General features: G+C 52.9%; 4 protein-coding genes across 4 annotated transcripts; 2 read left to right on the plus strand and 2 right to left on the minus strand.

The window, feature by feature from the left end:
• Positions 1-406: 406 nt before the first annotated feature.
• On the minus strand, positions 407-2,341 carry NCS54_00515200 (HET domain-containing protein; the record flags this gene model as incomplete). The annotated part of the gene is made up of 1 exon (XM_053150667.1): positions 407-2,341. The coding sequence occupies one exon, from the start codon at positions 2,339-2,341 to the stop codon at positions 407-409; it is 1,935 nt and encodes a 644-aa protein (XP_053006642.1).
• Positions 2,342-4,753: 2,412 nt separating this feature from the next.
• NCS54_00515300 (Hypothetical protein) lies at positions 4,754-6,793 on the minus strand (the record flags this gene model as incomplete). The annotated part of the gene is made up of 1 exon (XM_053150668.1): positions 4,754-6,793. The coding sequence occupies one exon, from the start codon at positions 6,791-6,793 to the stop codon at positions 4,754-4,756; it is 2,040 nt and encodes a 679-aa protein (XP_053006643.1).
• Positions 6,794-12,498: 5,705 nt separating this feature from the next.
• NCS54_00515400 (Hypothetical protein) lies at positions 12,499-14,313 on the plus strand (the record flags this gene model as incomplete). Its single annotated transcript, XM_053150669.1, has 2 exons — positions 12,499-12,523; positions 12,758-14,313. The coding sequence occupies 2 exons, from the start codon at positions 12,499-12,501 to the stop codon at positions 14,311-14,313; spliced, it is 1,581 nt and encodes a 526-aa protein (XP_053006644.1).
• A 4,893-nt stretch (positions 14,314-19,206) lies between these two features.
• On the plus strand, positions 19,207-21,090 carry NCS54_00515500 (Hypothetical protein; the record flags this gene model as incomplete). Its single annotated transcript, XM_053150670.1, has 6 exons — positions 19,207-19,280; positions 19,414-19,589; positions 19,653-20,003; positions 20,058-20,496; positions 20,844-21,013; positions 21,065-21,090. The coding sequence occupies 6 exons, from the start codon at positions 19,207-19,209 to the stop codon at positions 21,088-21,090; spliced, it is 1,236 nt and encodes a 411-aa protein (XP_053006645.1).
• Between the last annotated feature and the right edge of the window lie 437 nt (positions 21,091-21,527).

Here is a 21,527-nt window from a genome sequence, read left to right on the forward strand (position 1 = left end):
GGGGCCACGCATGAAGTTGGGGGACCAGTCCGCGTCGGGTCGGGTTATGCGCGCGTGCGACGAGCAATTTACGCGCGCAGGTCGCAGCTCCAGCGCGTAGAACGCGATTTTCTCGCGCCAAAGGGAGGGACGGGAGACCCTGCAGGCCATTTAAAACGTCCAATCAGTAAGAGAGAAGTGTAGGCCAATGGCATGATGTCATGGTCGTGTCAGGCCACTCTGGGGGCGGCATCGTGTTAGATGGTTGGACGAATTACAGGAGAGGCAAAACTTGTCAAGCCCTTGAGGTTTGAAGCGGAATTGAGTGGCAGGCCAGATTACAGACGCTGCCTATGCTACGTGATTGAGTGTAGACCTTGAGAAACAGCTGAATCTGGAATTATATCTGGCAGTTCTGATAGCCGATTTATCGACGCCGCGATGACCTCTTGTGGGAACCTCTCCCACCATGACCTGAGCCTTGCGTTTCTGACGATCCGTCAATTCTCCAAACAGAAATATCCAGCTTGTACACCGTCTGTCCCAGGAACGTGTTCGGCGTCATCGCTACCTGGGCTCGTAGACCAGGTCTTCCGGGCCAGTCCATAGAGTCATGAGGATGGACATCATCGCCTGATTCCGGGAGATTGTTACGCGAGGAGTTGTTGAACTGAACAATGTCTTTAAGGGCATTGGCGGACTCGTCATCTTTCGGGATAAACTCTCCATCAGGGACGACTCGACGCCACTTCAACAGTCGACACCAGGGACCAAACTCGGGAGAATCCCGTGCCTCCGGGTTTGTAATTGTGTGCTCTAAAAAGCCGTATGCGACGAAGAATCCGTGCCTCGACCCATCATGGATAGCGAGAATCCCAGACCTGTTTGCGCCTATTTCTTGGGTATTCGAGAATGTTACATCGCGGATGTGGCCTTTTGGTGTTTCTTCCAGCTCTGGAAACGATGTCCGGATCCGATATGTCATGTCATCGTGACCTCCAATAACTGGGTTGATCCTTATGGCGGGCGTCCGCATTCCTTGTGCTTGCGTGGGAGCTTGTAACAACAGATCGATATTCATCATCTTGATGTGGCTTGGGTTGAACCATACCTTCAGTCCCCTTTTGGAAATTCCAACATCTTTATTTGCGTCTAGCAGCGCGACCGGAGATATTCTAACCGAAGCGTTGTGATACATTAATATCCGTATGAAGACGTCTTGGTCGTCTTCTGCGGAGCTCAGCCTGTCCAGGAGGATCGCGGGCCGGGGCAGGTAGTCGTCTGAATAGACACAGTCCAGGATTCCTAGCCACCCCGTCTTCAGCCAACGTATTCGTTCGTCTTGCCACGAGCAAGGACACATCTGCAAGTCGATGTTTAGACGGTGATTCGTGAGTGTCATGGACAGGTATTTCGAGAATGCACTTGGCCGTTCCAGATCAGCGGCAGACATGAATGCACGTGGCTGAGATGGAAACAAGTGGCCAAATGCGTCGTCCATCACATCCAATCCTCCCCCACGGATCGTGGCACCCAAGAAGAAACAAAGCGAGAAGTCGCTAGCGAGGATAGACTGGTCATTGGAAGTCCGGATAATCTCTTCTTGAAGGCGCCGAAATGCTTTCGTTCCCTCGCCGTACAGAAGGGGCATATTCACGTTGAACAATCCTAGGAGGGCATACGCTTGGTCCTCCACACGTTTCGTAACTCGTCTGCTTGCCCATGACATGCGTGTGGCCACGCTGAATGACGAAAGTAGCTGACGAAATGCCCCGGAGCTGGTGTTCATCACGCATCGACAAAACCCTTTGTAGCGCCGGTTTTCGTAGCCCTCACAACATCGGTGGTGTTGTCCTCGACCAAGGACTCGTCGATCAATACCTGTTACCTTGACGATAGAGTCGAGCAAGGACAGGCGGTCCCCGATCTTTTTCCACTGACTGTCAAAGAAATGGACTTGTTGGGGGGCGATAAGTTCTTGCAGTGTCCATCCTCGAGTGAACCATTCACTCTTGGCAAAAGTCTCCGTCTCGTCGATAGAAACATCACACAAGTATGCATAACATACTTGGGAACCATGGTACCATTTAAACATCGAATTGATAGCCTCGGAGAGTTCGGCGCTGCTGCTTTTATCTATACAGCAGGTGTCGATCCAGATGTACTCGAAACCATCGTCCTTGGCTCGTAGGCAAGCTCTCTTGACCTTGTCAATGCCTTTCTTTTGAGGCCACCGGTCGGTCTGGACGTCTTCGAACAGGATCTCCTCAGCTTCCCATCTGTGAGACAGAATGGCGTGCTTGGGGATTTCGTGGCCCACAAAGTATTCAAGTTTTAATGAAGTTGTATTCAAAAGATGCATGGTGGTGAGATGGAGGTTGTGGCAATCATTGACGTGTTGCGGAGGTTGTCCAAGCAAAGAGGTTCAAACGATGGCGACGGCTGAAGGAAAAGAGCTGGATCTTTATGAAAGGAGAATGTTTCAAGCCACCACGGGCGCTGACTGATGCAGAGCTACGTGGCAGTGCCAGGCTCAGAATCCGGGCGCAGCTGAATATCGACTTGCTTCATGTCTTGCCTCAACAAGCCGACAGCCTGATTTGGTCATGGCATACTCGTCCTGATTCGTTCCGATTAAACGCCAAGGCAATCACCCCGCCCGCAAGGCAGAAATGCTGCAACATGGCTATCTTCCCTTGATCATCCAGTTTGGAAGGTAAGGCTGTGTTCTACCGACCATCTTCACTTGCTCCGGGTCCGACGAGGCATTCCAGCTCGGCAGATACGATACTCCACTACGGGCCGCCTGTCGACATATATCCTCTGAAACGAAGGGTGACCAATAGGTAGCAAAGCGAAATAGAACGGCCTAAGAAGACATATCTTTCGTACTAAGGATTGGAGGTGGGAAAGGTAGTGATGGGGTTGGTCCAAACAAAGGTTGGAGAGGGGTTTAGATCACTCGTAGGCTGTGGGATAAGGACAAGATGTGATGAGACTTGGATAAAGTTGCCATTTCTATCAAGGAGCGCTCACACTACCTGGGTCGCAATGCCTGATAGACAAGGAATAGATGCATGTCAAAATGACGGCTTGCCTACGTGCTTCTAAGCATCTGACCCCAGACCCCATTAGATAATTTCACTTCTTCATCCCTTCAAACGCGCGTATGGCATAGGTAAACCCGTAGCCTTTGCGAGTTTCCTAGGGCCAAAGGTCCTCGATTTGTAGACCATATGACGACAGTGGTATTGTGCGTCTACGCCAGCGAATTGTTTGTCTGTTCAATGTTAGCCCCTATTCTCAGTACTTGTCTTGGATAGGTATGGAGGTAAGCATCACCAAACTCCTCGCCCCATCCCAGTCCCCATCCAACATTATGCTCAAGATGAACCTCAATAAAGTCCAGATTCCTCTCAAGGAGCTCATTCCCAATCATCACCATGACTTCCTCCCACCGCGACTCGTCAGAGTCATACGAGAGAGAGATGTAGATGGTGATGAATCTGATGTAACAAAAAGGGGCTTATTATAGATATTCATATTCGGTACATGTTGCTTCTCCAATGGCTGTCCAGAACTCTATTCTTACACTGAAGTGGTGTTTTCATCTAACCTTGCCCCCAAAGTGCTCTTCGGTCATGAGTCAATCGGCAAGTTCTTGATGTATTTTTCATATGTTTCATCATTACCCTCCCCCACAGACTATTTGACTTGGTGCGATGCCTCCTTACCGAGACTGACGGGTAGCCTGTCATAGGGGAGAGCCAACAGTGGTAGACATGACGAACAGTACCAACTACTGCAACAGAAACAAACCTCCGGTGAGAGTCACCTGAGGGATCCACGACGTAAAGGTGAGTCAAGGATAATTAAAGTTAAAGAACTGGGGGTTATTGGCAACTTTGCTTGCCAGTGTCTAAGCATCTGCCGAGAATTCTTTTCATTCCATGTCAAGAAACCTGTCCATTCTATGACCACACACTTCTCAATTCCAACTAACCTCTCCATTTATGACTTGGCAATAACGACTATAGGTATTAATGACTCTCGCCCCTGGATTCGACTGGTCTAGATTCCTAGGGCACTTGGTCAAGGATCCCCTCTATATATAGAGCCATTATGATAACCCATGTTGATATTCTCGTCTTCCCCCATGGCTTGCTTTTACCAAATGGGCCATATCTCAGGAGAAGGCCACGTACCCGTCTTCACTGTACATGCCCATGTGTCGGCCATTGGGAGATGGGATGACGGTTTAGACAGGCATCCATATATGAATACAAGAGCTGGCTCCATGTGATGGGAACAGCTTACCTGGAAACCGATACAACACTACCAGATCTTGATCAACACTACCAAGCCAATCAATTCGAAACACTTGACAATCACCAAAGTATGCACAGACCCAATTCGGGGCACAAACATCTGCATTAATACGCTCTATCATTAAATTCTCGACGGGGCATAGCAATGCACACAAAGTTCTTCTAATGGACTTCGTCACTTCCTTCCATAGCAACATGTACAAATGTGCCTTGTTCTAGACAAAAAAGAAAACGTAGTTCTGTGGTATCGTAAGCACAAACGCTGACATCCAATGCCAAATATCAACCCTGTTTTGGTATCCATCTAAATAGGTATCTTCCCCAACTTTTTCTTTTCTATGCAGCGGGCGAGTGACACCCTCCGAGAACCGTCACGCTTATCCCCGCGTCGAGACAACAACGAAATGAAAACTCGCCCCGCATGATGTGGCATGCTCAGCCAAGGCTTAGATTGCCTGGCCCACGCTTTGGCGGCCCAGGACGCTGTCGCTCTCGCCCCGAGAATGTCGGTAGGGCGGGTAGCCCGCTCCGCTATATCTCGAGTCGGTAGGCGGAACAGGCCACTCGTCGAGCATGCTCACTCCGCTGGTGTATCGCGAGGTGAAGCTCTCGGCGCGAGAGTGTGTTGTAGCCCGTTTTTGCGTGCCGTAGAAGGAGCTGGCAGCTGTGTACCGCGGCGGCAGGGGATGAATGTTGCTGACGCTGGGCACATGTCGTCCATCAAGCTCCAAGTCGAAGGGGTTCGAGTGGATGTTGTCGCGCCACGCCTCGCGGGAGGTGGGAAGCTCGAGGTTGGGTGACCCATTTGGCCCAGGAGGTGTAAGGTTGCGCGCCATCGAAGGGCCCCTGGATCTCCGCACATCCGTCACATATGTGGCCGGTGGCAGGTGGGTAGGAGCAAGAGGCGCAACCGAGTTCGAATCCGAGAATGGATCGTCCGGGCGAGGTGGTCGCTGAGGCGGCGAACGTCCAGGAGCCAACGGAGAAGGCATCAGAGAGTCTCGAGCACTAGCAAAGGGGTTGGCTGGAGGAACGGCAGCCATGGTGTTGGCATCCGAAAAGGGGTTCGGGCTCGGTGTTCGTGTCGTCCCACGCTCCTTCTCCGAAATCTCTTGGGCCTCAAGGTTCTCGGCGCTAGACTCAAGGATAAGTCGCGACCACCATCCTTGGTGTCCCTGGGACGAGTCTCCTCGGCTGCTGGGGTAGGGTCCCACGGATGCGCTTCGGCTGTGGGACGGGTTAGAGTCGAGGAACTGCGAGTTTCCTCGGTTCATGTTGACACCGGGAGAACCGTTCATTGACAGCCTGATTTTATGTCCAAACTTCTTTGCGTTTGCCGTCACAGCGGCCGCAAGCTTGGTGGATCGAGGGGTAGGGCCCAGAGAGTTGTTGTCAATCTCGTACTTCTCGCCACCCATGCCACCAGGCGCGCCCGGGGGGATGCCGAGAGGAGTCAAAAGTGTGCTCCTGCGGCGTCTCGTTGTACGTCGTCTCAAGAACCAGAAGAGGAACACCAGCATGGACAATCCCATCACAGATCCGACAACACTGCCCACAACGACGGGCGTGGTAGCAGTGTCATTGGACTCCTTGCTGATAACGTCAGCACCGCCGGTCTCTGAGGCTTGATCATTGCCAGCCGTCGCGTCGAGTCCAATAGTCGTGATGAGACCACCAGGCAGGGTTGCCGTAGTGTACGATGGTCGGGGGTCAGTGATACCCGTCTCACTGTCATCAGGGGTAAACCCATCAGAAGATTGAGTCGATCCGGGAACAGAGGCGGCAGTCGTAGTCCCCGATCTAGTCTGAAGAGTTGTGGATCGGCCAGGAGGGCCCGTGAAAGTCAACGACGCGGTGTCGAAGAGGAGGACCTCGGATGAGGTAGAGTCCTGTCCGCTCACCAACCGAGCCTCTTCCGGTGTCTCCGTGGGTGCCGCTTCGGAAGTCACTTCAGGAATCGGTTCAGAAGCCTGTTCAGAAGTTGGCTCGGAAGTTGGCTCGGAGGTTGGCTCAGCAGTGGGCTCAGCAGAAGCCTCCTCGGTGGTTGCGGTCTCAATAGGGGCCGCCGTCTCGTTCGCGTCACTCGTCCCGGGCAAATCTCCTTCAACCGCAGTAGTGTGAACTGGCACACTCTCCTGACTCTCGGAGAGGATCAACGATGGATTGATGGCGAAGAGAGGGGTATCCTGCGCGGGATCAGAAGTGGAGGATGTGGCGTTAAGTATCGCTGTTGAAGCAAATGGCAGGGTGACGCTCGGGTCGGCCGTGGCGCTCGTCGATGCATTAATTGGAACATGATAAGTAACCTGTACGGTTGTTGTCTTTGGGACAACAACGGTCAAGGACTCCATGACGGTCTCGGTGATGACCACCGGGGCCCTTTCGACAAGTGAAGCGGTTTCGGTAACGTCGATCTGTTGTGGTATGCCGGCATACTGCCTTCCAAGGATGAAGTTCAACACAGTTCCAGCCCGGAGGCCTAACATGATCGACCAGAAAGAATATTCGCGATGCCAGTCGCGGAGTGTGAGAAAGTGCCAGAAGCTTAGTCTAGCACGAAACGAAGCTGGACAGTTGCAGGATGAGCAAAAATTGACATAGGGCCTCGATGGCCACCTCGCTCTTTAGATCTTCATATAGGTGGATGATCCTGTCACCTGTCGAGTTTCGATGCGAATGAGAGAGAATAGGTACGATGACGGCTCGACGAGAGAGTGAGAGCCGTAACAAGGAAAGACTGGGTGAGTGAGAGACAGCAAGAGAAATTGTAGAGAGAGAACGCAAAACAAAGATACAAGGAGAGACAGAGACACGGAGAAGAAACACAAACAGAGGGAGAGACAGACAAAGAGAGAGAATGAGAGAGTGAAACGTCGCTGAGGTCGACTAGAGGGGGGATGGCACCCTAAACAACGAACAACGCAACCCAAAGGGGGGGCTATGCCATTCCAGCGTTTTACCTGACTCCAAGTAGAACGAGAGGCGGCATCGGGCGACAAGCCGGACGGGAGCTACCACAGAAAAGCTCTCCGGGTGGCGTGGAGCAGGGGTCGACAAGCAAGGGGAGCTTTGGTGAGAGGCAAGGGGTAGTTCCCTGTCCTGCGACAGATCTGAAGCACGATGCCGTCCCCACGTTGTCGCCCATGCTTGCTTGGGACTAGTAGCCGAGGGGCCATGCCTTGAGGAGCTAGGTTAGCGGTCCCAGAGTTCTGGGACGGAAGCCAGAACGTGGTCATGTTTGTCACGGAGGAGGCGAGGCGAAGCTGTAGCTGCTGCTGCTGAGGGGAAACATGTATGACGACCATGTCGATATCTGCGACGGTGGACGATATCAGAGGAGAACCCGCTGTCTCTGTCCGTCTCTCGCATTTCTTCTTTCTACGCGCCACAGCTGAATATGTACGTATGGCCTCGGTGATGCGACCGGGAACGGTTACGGTGATGATGGTTGGCCCCTTATACGCCCAAAGTTGTTGTTGATGGAAAAAAAGAGAGAGTGAAGACCCGACCAGAACCTGAGGGAGAGACCCAGCGCCTACCGTAGGCACCTGCAGAGTGGGGCAACCGTTATTGGTGCCTTCTCTGTTTGTGCCCGCCTTTTCCTTCTTGGGAGGCGCTGCCGTCAGCCACCTGAGACGACTGACACGCTCTAGCTGCGTACTTACGGTAGGCAGGAGGTACGTACCTGCCAAGCTGGGGATGGAGGCTTAAACCCATGGGCATAATGGTTGGTGGTCCTGAGAAACACCAAAGATAGACCCGCTAGAACGACAGACGGAAAAATATCCCACGAAACAAATCACGGTCTTCTTTTTCTTCCGCGCACTAGAACAGAGTGATGACGGGCAGTTCAGGTGGAAAAAATCTCGTCTCCCATCTCGCTTGTCGCGTACCTGCATGCCGTACCTGAAAAGCACTCCTCTTTGGGAGCTTGGCCGGCATTGGCATCAACAACATAAACAGTTGTGCTTCTTTATCATCTTCTAAGACATTCACTCACTTCCGTCCTCGCCCGAAATTACTCGTGATTCATCTTGATGTCCCAAGAAATCCTCCTCTTAGACCATATCGGCTCAGCCTATTATCAACAGCCATCAAGATCCTCATCTCTGCCTCGCTCCCGCCAGATTGATTAACCTTCATAAGACTTCATCCATCTTGCATTGAATCCTTATGCCACTGCCCCTCCCCTCTCCATCATGCTCCTCCCTGCATCCTGGCTCACATCAGTTCATCCGCTCGAGTGTCCCCCTCCGGCTTCACCCTTGTTCCTAGCCTGGTCCCCCCTGCCATCCCGGTCCACATGTCGCCACAACTCACCAGCTAAACTTAAATCTGTTGTTAACCACGGCCATCCTGCGTACGATTAACGAAACGCAAACTTTTGCGCTTCTCGCCTCGGTCTTAGTTCCACGTGATGAGGCATGGGAGTGCATGAATTCGAGATGGCACTGAAACTGACTTGGCAAACGCAATTGGTGTTGTAGGGTGGGCCAAGTCCATGTCAGCCAAGTTGACGAATTATCCAACACCTGTGACAAGTTTCTCTAAAACATGCTGTTTGAGTACGTCATCAGTGTTTCCATCTCATCGAGGATGGCGTAAGATGAGTGATTTACCATTGGGGGCGAGCACTTTGACCTCGTTTCCCGAAGTGTGTGGTAATAACTGAGAGCCGAGTGTAAGTTGAGTGAGCGATACACGGGGCGCACATGAAGCAGTTCAACTTGGCATTGGTCAATCTATCACATTCTCGGAATACCGTATCCTCGCTGATCACAATAATTTTTCCGTCTTGTACACAACTAGTGCCCCTATTCTGTCCCTATATCCATTGTGGTGCAGATTAACGCAGCATCTGATGAACGGGATGTACTTCTGACACTTCACGTTTCTGAAACCGTACCAAAAGGCATACATCAATCACGGAGGAGAAGTATTGATCCATCGTGATCAAATCTAAAAATCGTTTTTGTAGCCTTAAAATCACGAGGGTTGTGTTCAGGCTCAACATCAAGCCGAGGGACCGAGGGATGTTGGCCCAACTTTGCAGCATGCAACGTCAACACCACCACTTGTCTCCAGGGTGTCATTCGTACTTTCTTCCGCTGTGGGCCCTATTCGGAGTATTTCTGGCCTTTTTGAGATGCGAGGGCTCTATTTGGCCTGCAAGCTATGTGGGTTGTTCCCCCCTTTCTTCTGCCCTCTCTCTACCGATCCCCTCCTTTCGAGCTCCAGCATCCAGCATCTCTTGCTTTTGGCACCTTAAACTTTGATGCCATACAGTTTCTTAAGCCATCATTGCAACAATTTTCCCAGATTGCCGCGCATTTCTTTACGGGGCGGGTGCCTGGTCTGTTTTAAGCAAGTCGTGATACACCCCTGACCAAGCAACCAAGCAGTACCAATGCATCCCGTAACACTTGATCGCTGGCATAAATCATTGGTTCAATTATTTGGTTAGATATTGAGCTCTGTTACTTAACAGGTTCCCATCCATGAACTTTGCAACAACCGCACATCACGGCATCATGGGAGATCTAGGGTAGGTGAGTGCGAGTGTATTCGAGGCGATGCCGCCATGAATCATAGCGAAACTTGTTGCCAAGTAAATGACTACAAGCTAGATAGATAACTAGATTAGACATAGTAGTCAATTTTCCGAAAGTTACATGGCTTGTGCATGTGAGTGGAGTGAAAGACATTTGCCACTTGTCGGCAGCACTCTGTTCATGCTGGTAAAGCAATCCTCGCAAAGTTGTTCATACCTAGACATAATCAATTCAAACCAAGCAGCATGGCTTACAGTTCACAAGTCGGAATCCAATTTCATTCTCCTCGAGATCAGGAGAGATCTGCCTAGGTAGACCACCTTAACGCCTTGCTTTGGACATCCATCCCCTTGCCTCGCATGTCGCAATACCAGCCCAGCCATTCCAAACTCCAAGGGACCGTATTAAAATCAAGTAAACGGTACTTCCCTTCTCCGAGTATTAGTCCACCTGCTTACAGCTCTCTTGAGACATCCACTTACATCCTTGACCTAGCGTCTCTGTATAAGAGTTCCAGACCGAAGCCTGAGTCCTTGGAATCTGCAGGTCTTCCGATGGTCCGCAAGAGACTCCCCTGTGTACTGTAATCGCCAACTGGACCGTGGTTTCCCGTCGGGCCGCTCCGGATGCTGCAGGTAATCATCGCAGAATGACAGGTTTTCGAATTTCCGGGTCTTCTTGTTGAACCACGGAACGCGAGAGGCGGCCGCAAATGCCACTGACCTGGCGCCCTCGGCAACGAAGCCGCGACCGAGACCCAATAGCACAAGATGGTCTCGGCAACGGAGGGCTTTATGATGAACCAGGTTTTTACGGCCCCCATGAACTCGGATGCCGGCAGCTGCGGCAGAGTCGAAGTCAACCAGTACAAGGGGTTCAGTAATCGTTTCGTTTGGTGCATAGGTGCCTGGAAGAGCCGTCATATGGGGAGGTGTACACAGTATAGACACGTCCAAGTTAAAGGCAGAGGCAGCCGTGCCTAAGGGTAGTGAGTGATAGAATCTGCTCAACGACAAGCACCGGAAACAGACTCGTTTGCAAGTGACGAGGTAGAGGTATCCGCCCTGGCCACCACAACAGTCGCACTTGGATGTGCAGATTTTCTCGTAGAGAGTCGCGCATGTTATCCAGCGGCCAGTTCCAATGGCAAGGATACCTCGCAATGCATTTCGCGCATGTGCGGAAACGGCTCTGAATTGGGGGAGGTAGTCGACCATCTCGGCGGCTCTTCTGTTGGTGAGCCTGAAGTCGATCAAGCTCCGGATATCGAGATGCGTGAGGGTCAGATGGAGAAGCTCGGCTGGGAGGCGATCTAGCAAGTCGGCTGAAGCTTCGGGAGGGCGGCGCCTGCGGGTACCTCTTGGAAAGGGTGGAAGGTTTCCATCAAGAGTAGAGACAGGCCTTTGTCGAAGGAGAGAAAGCGGAAACGATGGACCGACAACTGTTGACCCATGGCTTCTGCTTGGATCTGTGGGAGGACGAGAGATTTTTGGTATGCTGATAAGGGAAGATTGGGGCGACTGTGAAATAGTCTCGAGGAAAAGCTGAGAAGAGATAATCTTCTCTTTTGTGTGGTCTTGGTCTTCTCTCCATTTCTATGTAAGGCCGTTTAGTTAACGCAACACCCGGACCGGATTCACGTGACACCATCGGGTGTTTGCATATTCCCCTACCTATATGCAGCCACCTTCAAACGGTTTCTATCTATGATTACAGTTGAAAGCTCAATTGAAGTTGCAAACGAGAAAAGACTTCAAGTGTACATAGGTGTTGTAAATGTGAAGCTATCCATGTCGACTTGTGAACCCTGGATTTATGCAACGGACCGTCACCCAATTAGAGCTCACCAGACAGCGACGCTTGTCTGTGATAGTGGAGGTCCGCTACCTAAAAGCGGCGTGGCTTCAGGTACCTTGCACATCATGGCCTCCACTCCATCACTCCATCACCTCCATCCATCCACTCATCAACCATCAATCAATCAAGAGCTCCATCCTTGACTCGCCCGTCTCCGCTACGACTCTGTTGGTTGCTCGCTTGCCTTGCCTTGTCTTTGCTGTCTCTCCTCCCAACCCCGCGGCTGCTCCCGCGTGGACCGACTTGACCGACCGCCACAGAACGACCGAGCGAACTTGAGAGCTCCCCCTCCCTCCCATCTCATCCATCCACTCAATGCCGTTGTTCGATTGAGCTTCTGGCATCACTTTGTGTCTGTTTGGAATCGTGGGACGGCCGTTCCCCTTGTCCTTTCTGCAGGCATAGTCTCTGTATCTTTACCTGTCGAATACTGCTATCTACACCGTCTTATCGCTGCCCCATCACTTCGCGGGCTGCTGCACGTCGTGCTCCAACCTGACCTCTTCCCCCGCTTGACTCTCTCTCCCTCCCACGCATCAATCAACGAACGAGCTCTGTCTGGCGCACCTTGAGGCCCTCTACACGTCTAAGCCTCCCTCCCCATAGCTCCAGCTCCTGACGAGTAGTCTCCGACCACTGTGTGTCTCGTTGTGCCTCGTGGTACCTTGGCTTGGCCGTGGCCCCGTCTCTCACTGACGCCGACGTCGTTCATTGTGCTTGCTTAGCATCTGCTGCTGCGGTACCTTACATCGTTAGCAGCGCCACTACTTTCATCCGCAGCCATGTTTGGCAACTTCGCCTCCTTTGGTAAGCAGTGAATAGCTTCCTCTTGCTCATTGATCCTCTCTCCTTTGACATTTCCCCAATTCTTGCGATTTTCACCTCGCCACGATTCTCTTGACCATGCCATGCCCTCAAAACACCGCATTCCCCCTCACTTCACCTCCACCAAGCTTCGCCCTGTTTTGTCGTCTGCCCCTCCCCCACACTTTCTTTACCTTGTGCCTCCACCTTGATAGACCCTGGCTAAACTCGTGTCAGCCGGTATCCCGTCAAAGAATAAGATAGATCCAAAGGACGTTCCACCTCCTACGCCCGTCACTCTCCCTCGCTTTCAGCCTTTCGCCCACGATGACGACCCCGTCGACGCCGCCTCGGCTCTCTCTTCTCTGCTTCAGAACACGGGTCGAACAACTGCCGCTCTCGGCGCCCATGGCTTTTCCGCCATTGGTCTTAACCTGAATCTCGATGCGAAACCCACCGACCTGGTGCCTGACCCTTCGTATATCCCCGATTTTGATGAGTGGGATAGACTCTCTCTCGATGAGGCTCGGGACAAGAATGCATCTACTCGCAGGCCCATCAGGAACGGCAACCTCTCTCCTGGGTGTCAGGTTTATCTTGAGCGCAAAAAGGAGCTGTCGAGCATCAACGAAGACGCTTTTCGAACTGTGCGGAGACTACCTGTGCCCAAGGGAAAGCAGCAGGCTCGCCTGGGAAATGCATACGAGTTCTTCCGCTGTCTTGAGGCCTTCACCTCCTTTTGGGACGACCCTACCCAGCCTCCTGCACTGCCGCTGTCTCCTGAAGCCTCCCCGGAGGTCACTGACGGAGGGGCGAGCTCGGGTGATGCGAAACAAGTGACCCCCAAGGAGGATACCGGGCCCTCCTATTACCGGACCAGCGCTGGCTCTAGTATGCCCCCTGACTACCGCAACAACCTTATGACGGCATTCGTCAAGCTTGTTGCCTATGACTTTGGTTGCAACGTCTCGCCATCGCGAACCGAGCCACGTCTTCACCTGAGCTCGCCTGAAGGAACACCTTCTCGCAAGACCTACTGCCCCTCTGGCTGTCTTTTTGTGTTCCAGAGCCCAACCACCCGTGAAGCTGCCCGTGCAGGTGTTGTTCATGGACCAGTAGCCAGTGTCAGTGCTAGAGGGACCACCGACTTTACCGTGCCGGACCCCGAAACCGCCCAGTCTCTGGACCTTGCGCGAGAAATCGTGGCCGCGCTGATCACGGCGCAACACCGCGCACGCGAAGGCAAAACGGAGAAGCGGTTCGGAGATGGACAATGGTGGACGACTGAAAAGCGCTGGGGAGGCGGTCCCGGAGGACCCATTGGACGTGAGATCGAGAAGGACTCGGTTCAGGGTGACAAAGACGTCAAGCCCAGTGATGAGAATGGCTTGCCCGTCTCCAAGAAGCCTCGCAAGAACATGAGTATCTATGACAACTATCGCATGGTGCGACCTCCATCTTCGACCTGGGATAAGAAGGCCCAGTATGAGGCTATCGGCCGAAGACAGGGCGCAGACTACGACGACATCTTTGTGGTGAGCTCACTGTTTCACCATGTCTCTATCCTTCGAGTGAGGGTACCCAACCGCCTGCTTGAGGCTCTGGATGGAGCTCGCGAGCTAGACCCGTCCAAGCGCAGCTGGGGTAAGGTGGAGGCGTGGAGGAGCCCCTGGTACGACCTGTTTGATATCAAGCAACGGCTGGAAGCTCTGAAGCTAGTGTGGGGGATGATGGCTTATCAGATGAGGAAGGAAACCGGATCTGATGAGGATGTCAGTATGACCAACGCTTGAAACCTGTCAGGCTACATTTCGAGTTGGATGTGAGCCATTTGTTCTACACCATTTTGGAGGGCGTCTGTTTACTACTTGAAGCCCAGCATGAGAAGATGAGAAAACACAGCACGGCGAAAAAGACTCTTGGGGTATATTTAGTCTACCTGTACGAAACTACTTATTATCGATACGAATCAAGATCAGCAAGTCCATGTCAGAATTGATACCCAATCTGAGAATCATGATGATGAGACGAGTCGTGTGATGGAGTCAGCACACTGGACCAATAATGACGAAGCAACATATCATCCCCAGACTGGACGGGGCTGAGCCGTGTGTCCCTTGCAGCGTTCGGCACGTCATCAGACACTTGGACAAAAGGGGGCATGTGTGCTTCTAGATGCAGTGTCTTAGTGTTGATCAAGTTGGGTCCAAGTACATGACACCGCAGCACGGGTTCCGGGGACCACAGCCGCGGGTCAGAAGGAAGCCGGGAACTAAAGGAAACGGGCACTTGGGAACAGAAGACGATGCAGGGCGTGGGATGGGCGGTCAAACTGGACAGCCACTCTGGCCACGAGGGTTGAATCGCATGATGTGATGATTCTGCAGGGAGACGCAGAGAGATGAGACACTCCGAGACGCTGAGAGGAGGACAAGATATTTGACGCAATGCCGGTCAGGTCCGATTCAGCATGCCACAGGGGCGGATCTTGACTCAGATGGGGACGTGGAGGAGATAAAGAGCCTCAGGGATGACACCATGCGTTGAGAACTTGGCTCCCGCAGCGTGCCAGATTGGCGGGTAAGGCGGGCCACAAGGGGGTGAGGACCTACATGAGAACAGCCCGCCTCATAGGGCGTGTGCATGGCCTCAAAGCTGAGGTCAGGTCGCGAATCTGGGGGTCGTTGCGCTGGTGTTGGTGTTGTTCTGTTGGTGGGCACGCGTGGCTGCATTGGTGCCGGTGCAGGGCTACCTTATTCAGGATGGAGGCCCGCGTGGCATTGGGCACGGAGGAGGTTTCTAGTTTGGTGCTAGATTCGAGGATGGCTGGTATGTGCTCGAAGGTCTTGGCTTTGAGGGAGCCCGGAGATGAGACGGGGAAGTAAGAGATGAAGGGTAAGTATTTGGGTTTGAGATGATATGTGAAGGTGTTGGTGGAGATTTGTGACTTAGAGAGAGACAGTGAGAGTGTGTGTATACGTGGCTCAGTATTATCTGGGGAAGGCACTTACATGTCCAACTCTGGTCCCAACATCCTGGATGATATTTGACTGCTTGATCCATTTTCGGCCCTCGAGGTCCCAACCACACGGTTCCGAGTAACCCAAACACATCAACAATGGGGAAAGCGTTCCCTCCAAGTCGGACCCAGAATATCGAAAACGGTCACAAGCCACACAGCCACACTTGCTTTGGGACATGGCCCGAGCTTCCTTCTGCTGGATCAAGCCACGGGAGTGCCCCACACATGGCCCTAGCTCTTCCCCACCCCGCTTTTCGCCGGCGGCTGAGTCTCACTCTAGAGCTCCCCATTGGCTAGAGACCATGTCGTAGAGCCCTATTCAGCTCTCGGCTTGCCCGTCGTGCTAACCTATTTTGGATGATCTTCGTGCCGTGGGCGGGGAGGCTATCGGAAAATTTCAGCCATCTTCTGCATCTTTTTTATCTTTCAGAGTCGCAACAGTCAACGTGAACGCCAACGCCGCTACCCTTGACCTGGAGTTTTTTGATACGTATCCCCTGCTTCTCCACGCCTGGGCGCGCAATTCCGGCCGTGCTTTTCGCTTCAGACTTTTTTTTCCCTTCCCCGGGTCTGTTGTCGTTGGTTGGAGAAGCGAGGGCTTCGGAGATGGCGCAAGACGACCCTCATCTTGATCTATCCACGTGTTAATGCTTGTCAAGAGCCAAGAGTTGCTGCGGAATTCGCAATTCGCAAATTTGGAATCCATCTCCGTCCTGGCAGAAGCTTGCGCCCCAAAGCAGATGTGATATTAGCTACATACGTGTTTACTATCTGGTGTTGTTGTTCAAGCACACTTGCATCACTACTCCAGCAAAAAAACCTACCCTGGTCCACAAGCCGCATCGGGATCGCCGTTGCGCCGGCTAGGGAAGCGCGCCGGAAGCTTGCAGACTCAGCCTGACAGGGGTTTGATGTTGTAGACGCGCAAGACAAGAAAGAGTCCATCTCAGGCACGAAGAAGACATAATTCAGCGGTTACGGATTGGATCTGCGTGCTTGAAGGGCTACGTACATACTGGGGGCAGGGATGGGGGAAGTTGACGTCTTATCCAGGTGAACAGGGGGGGAAGCAGATGTCTGTCAACCGAGATGGCTTTTCCATGTTGCACTGCGTCTTCATAGGCCGTCATGAGATGACGGTCATTTCCAGACAGGCCCCTTCCCTCGAGTTACCGGCGTACCGGGTGGGTGTGCGGGTTGGGAAGGGGGTGTAGGGCAATAGGACGGTGATGCAAATCTTCTTCCTGAAGCATCATGATACGAATGAATGCCCCCGGGATCACGATGCAGCTCTATGGCAACCGTTGGCAGTGCCGTTCGGGTCTCCCGTGCTGTAGATGAATTGGGAATGTCGTCCGCTGCTGCTGGGATACCCTCTGCAACATTCACAATCAATTGAAGAAGGCAGCAGAATAAAAATCTGCGAGTCGATCAAGATGGGGGTGTTTGGGTTCCAACGGCGAGGACAAAGCCACCACGGGGGGGCATTGTCTTTGCCTCTGTCAAGAGATCAAGATTTCTCCCTGGGGCGGTCTCGGCTGTGTGGAGTTTGGGAACTTGGCGAGCGGACTTGGCGTTGCGCGACGGACACGGAGGTTTGAGACGACGGTCGCGACACCGGCAATTAGGTTGGCAAAAAGCAAGCAAGAGCCGCAATCTTAACGGATGCTACGTTGGGGGAGCGTGTATATGGCCTGAAATGGGAATCTCGTAGTTGTAGATCGGTAGAGCTGAGCCCGACCCTGTCTATAACGGCAGCCAACTAAGGAACCATTCAGATTGAGACGAGATTTGACGTTGTGCCTGAATTTTTGACGTGCAAAAAAGCAACAACAAGAAGAACGACAGAACACGAGTCGAGCGCATGCGTATGTCTGTGACTGTGTACCAGTCTGTCTGCAAGAGAGAATACGGATTGGATCGGATTACATGGGCCAAGAACTAGAATCACGTCACGCAACCGTCTCATCCGTGCTTGGCCGACGACAGCGAACAGACTTGAGCATCACGGCCGGGGCCCAGTCGGTCGGGTCGGATAAAAAAAAAGCAGGTCTTGCGTCAACAAGAGTGAACTCTTTAGATGGAGGCCTATCCCTGCACAGCCTGGAGACGAGCGCTGAACCGTAACGGAGACCGTTTAGGGCTGTGCCGGTTTCCCAGATTAGATGGTGCTCCCGGCGGCGGGACGAGACGAGACGAAGTTTATCGCCTAAGTTACGTGCTGTGCTGTAGCTACTGTAGGTATTGTCCACCGCCACCGTCACCGTTCTTTTGGACTCTTGCAGCAGCAGCAGCTGCTCCATCAGCTGGCGGGGTGAGGCGCTTCCCAGCGATGGGGATCCGGCCGTATTTCCTCTTTGGGTGTCGGCTGGCGCTTGAACTGTGCCTCCATTGCCAAGCTGTCAAACCCGGCGGCGGGCAGGGCAGGGAGAGAGAGAGAAGGAGAGGACTTCATGTGTTATTGATGTGGAATATATTGGATCTAAAAAGGGCATCGAGATCCTTCTCTTTTTTTTCTTTCTTCTCATTCTTCAGCAGCTTGACTACAACAACAAGACTCGACGCGCTGGTTGCAGGGTCTTTCCTCACATAATCAAGCAATCGCCTCTGGTCATCATTACACACACCCCCAACAAAGAGACCAAAACAAAAAAACCCACCAGAAAGTTCCATCTTTCGGGTTACGGCATTTCTCAGCATCAAAGGGCTGAACTGAACTGAACGCTGTCTCGTCTCGGCCTTTTTGCTGAGATCCGATATCCATCCATCTGCTGCCGGAGTTGCAGCATCTTTTACAAAACCGAGGCCAGCCTGGGATAAACCTTACCTGCCTCTTAGACGCCCGTCAGACTGGCCGGATAATCAGGTCGACGCCAAATCTGCAACCACACCCCCCCTTCCCCGTCCCCTCATCACTCATCCACCTATCCTCATCCCCCCCCTGGCTTATTCACTTTTTACTCTCTGTTTACTACAACTCACTTCTTGGCTTTGGACGCTGCTTCTGCTCTTAAACATTCTGGACCCTCCTCGATCTCATCCTTCATCCTCTCTCGTCCCATCCATCCATCATCAACTGTCTTGTCTCCCCCGCCTTCAGCTTCAAAGGACGGCCGTGCACCACACCTAGCAGCCAGTGTCTCGATAGCTCTAGCTGCCTCGAGCAAAGTTTCCATACCTACCTACGCCGGACCCTTGGTCTTTGGACCCTTTTGACACGCCTCGGCTCTTCTCCTCTGGCTGCAACTGCCCCGCAAGCATCCATCAGCAGCAGCGTCAAGTCGCATCACGTACGCACGCACGCACCCGCTGCTCACGGGGTTCCACGCGCGTGCCCACCCCAGCCAAGGCCCAGCCCAGACCAGCCAAGGGTACCTCACCACCACGCCAAGATCCGGTCCTAGGCAAAGTACCACGCCTTTTGCCGTTTCCCGTCCTCTTGGCGCCTGTCCTGTCCTGTCTAGGTACAGCACGGTAGGCTGAGCTTGCCAGGACCCCGTCCTTCGTCTTCGACGGCACTCTTTTCTCAACCTCCACCAAACCCGAACCCGAGTCTGAGCCTGACAATCGACCGACAAACCGCGCCGTGATATCCGCCCTCGACAGCTTCAATCCTCAATCGCATCTCTCCTCCAGCACCGACTCTATCCTCTCCAGCCCTGACATGTCGGGATACCCGGGCTACAACTCTGGCCGCTACGGCCCGCCGCAGCCTCAATACCAGGGCAATTATTACCCGTGCGACTCTCCATTTCCCATCTCTGACGCTGCCCAAAAAATGCCCCCATCCCCCGCATTCTCGCCTGTCGATCACGATGCCTCTTCCCGTCTCTGTTGCAAACATTGCCCGCTAACTAAGCTTCCTCGATAGACAACAACCCTCCTACGGCGGCTATCCGCAAGGCCAGCCTTCTCCCCAGCCGCCCTACGGCTACCACCAACAACCGCCTCCCCAGCAACAATACTACCAGCAACCCCCTCCTCAGCAGCCGCAGTATGGCCAGTACCAGCAGCACCCACCTCAGCCCAACTACCAAACACGACCTGGTGCGTCTTTCATCCCCCCCAATGTCCGGCTGCGACTCGATTAGATTGTTAACAAGTCTTTAGGCGGCAGCGGCGGCCCTCCTCCTCCTCCCTCAGCGCCTCAGCAGTTCGGCCACGGCGCCCCCAACAGCTATGCCTTCAGATACTCCAACTGCACCGGCAGGAGAAAAGCCCTGTTGATCGGAATCAACTACTTTGGCCAGCGCGGCCAGCTGCGTGGCTGTATCAATGACGTCCGCAACATGACTGCTTACCTTTCCGAGCACTTTGGCTACAAGCGGGAGGACATGGTGATCCTTACAGATGATCAGCAGAACCCCATGAGCCAGCCAACCAAACAAAACATCTTGCGCGCCATGCACTGGCTAGTCAAGGACGCCCGACCCAACGATTCGTTGTTCTTCCACTACTCAGGTAAGTCTCTCTGTGGCGGCTGAGGCCCTCCACCTTGCTGACAGTCAATCGCAGGTCATGGTGGACAGACAAAGGATCTCGACGGCGACGAAGACGATGGTTACGATGAGGTCATTTACCCCGTCGACTTCCGACAGACGGGCCACATTACCGACGACGAGATGCACCGCATCATGGTTCGTCCCCTTCAGTCCGGTGTTCGCTTGACAGCCATCTTCGACTCGTGCCATTCCGGTACCGCCCTCGACCTTCCCTACATCTACTCGACACAGGGCATCCTCAAGGAGCCCAACCTGGCCAAGGAAGCCGGCCAGGGTCTCCTCGGCGTTATCTCCTCGTACAGCCAAGGCGACTTGGGCGGCGTCGCCAGCAACATCTTTGGCTTCATCAAGAAGGCCGCCAACGGCGACGATGCCCGAGACCGCGCCCTCCGGACAAAGACGTCTCCCGCCGACGTTGTCATGTGGTCTGGCAGCAAGGACGATCAGACTTCGTGGGTGCTCCCTTTTCCTCAATCATACTCTACCTACCAGATGATCCCGGCTTGATCATCTGTCTTCTGTTCATGGTTTTGTTTTCACTCTTGTTGTTTCTGGGACAGGTTTCCCGGTTATTCATGTCAGCGATGGCGCAAGGCGTTCTCAGACTGGACTTTGATGTATTTAGCTTTTAATGATTTTCATATTCTCGGGCACGCCCCAGATGTCAAAGTACAGCCTCCTTGCGAGTCTGTAATTTGGCATCTGGGGCGATGGGCTACGTTGGGTCGGCAGGCCTTTGAGCATTTCTTTTCACCTTTATTTCGTGCCAGCAGCAGCAAATTGCTAACCATACTTACAGTGCCGATGCTACCATCGCTTCTCAGGCCACTGGCGCCATGTCCTGGGCCTTTGTTACGGCGCTTAAGAAGAACCCTCAGCAGAGCTACGTCCAGCTCCTCAACAGCATTCGCGACGAGCTCTCAACACGCTACACCCAGAAGCCTCAGCTGTCTTGCAGTCATCCTCTCGGTATGTCTGACTCAAACCCCTCTCTAGTGTTCGTGAGCTAATGTGGTCCAGACACGAACCTGCTGTTCGTCATGTAACGGATAGGGCGTTTCCCTGCCTAGTAGCATCCCAATGTATCGCAGCCCTAAGCTAGGAGTAACCATGAGCCATAAGAATCCTATATACTCTTACCTGACTCTTTTCCTAATTCCAAGGGGCTAAAAGAGCCCAAGGGTTCATCATCTTTATCATGCATGGTGTTTAACAATGGAGGGGATTGACTGGTTGGACAAAGGCTGGCTGAGCGACGTCTTGGAATATGAGGCCCGAGGGGGGTTTAACGATGGGCGGCTGTTTGCAAAGCTTGGGTGTTCTGTTAGTTGTGTTTTTTTTTTCTGATGACTTGTTTGATGTGTTTCTCAAGATGACAAAGTGCTGGATGTCATCTTGTGGGTTCTTGGCTGCATGTTTATATGGTTCGGTTCTCGTACAGCGATGGATGAAAAAAAAAAGACTCCAACATTTTTTTGAATGA

The sequence above is a fragment of the Fusarium falciforme genome, chromosome 4, assembly GCF_026873545.1.
Source record: "Fusarium falciforme chromosome 4, complete sequence".
Classification (NCBI taxonomy): Eukaryota; Fungi; Ascomycota; class Sordariomycetes; order Hypocreales; family Nectriaceae; genus Fusarium; species Fusarium falciforme.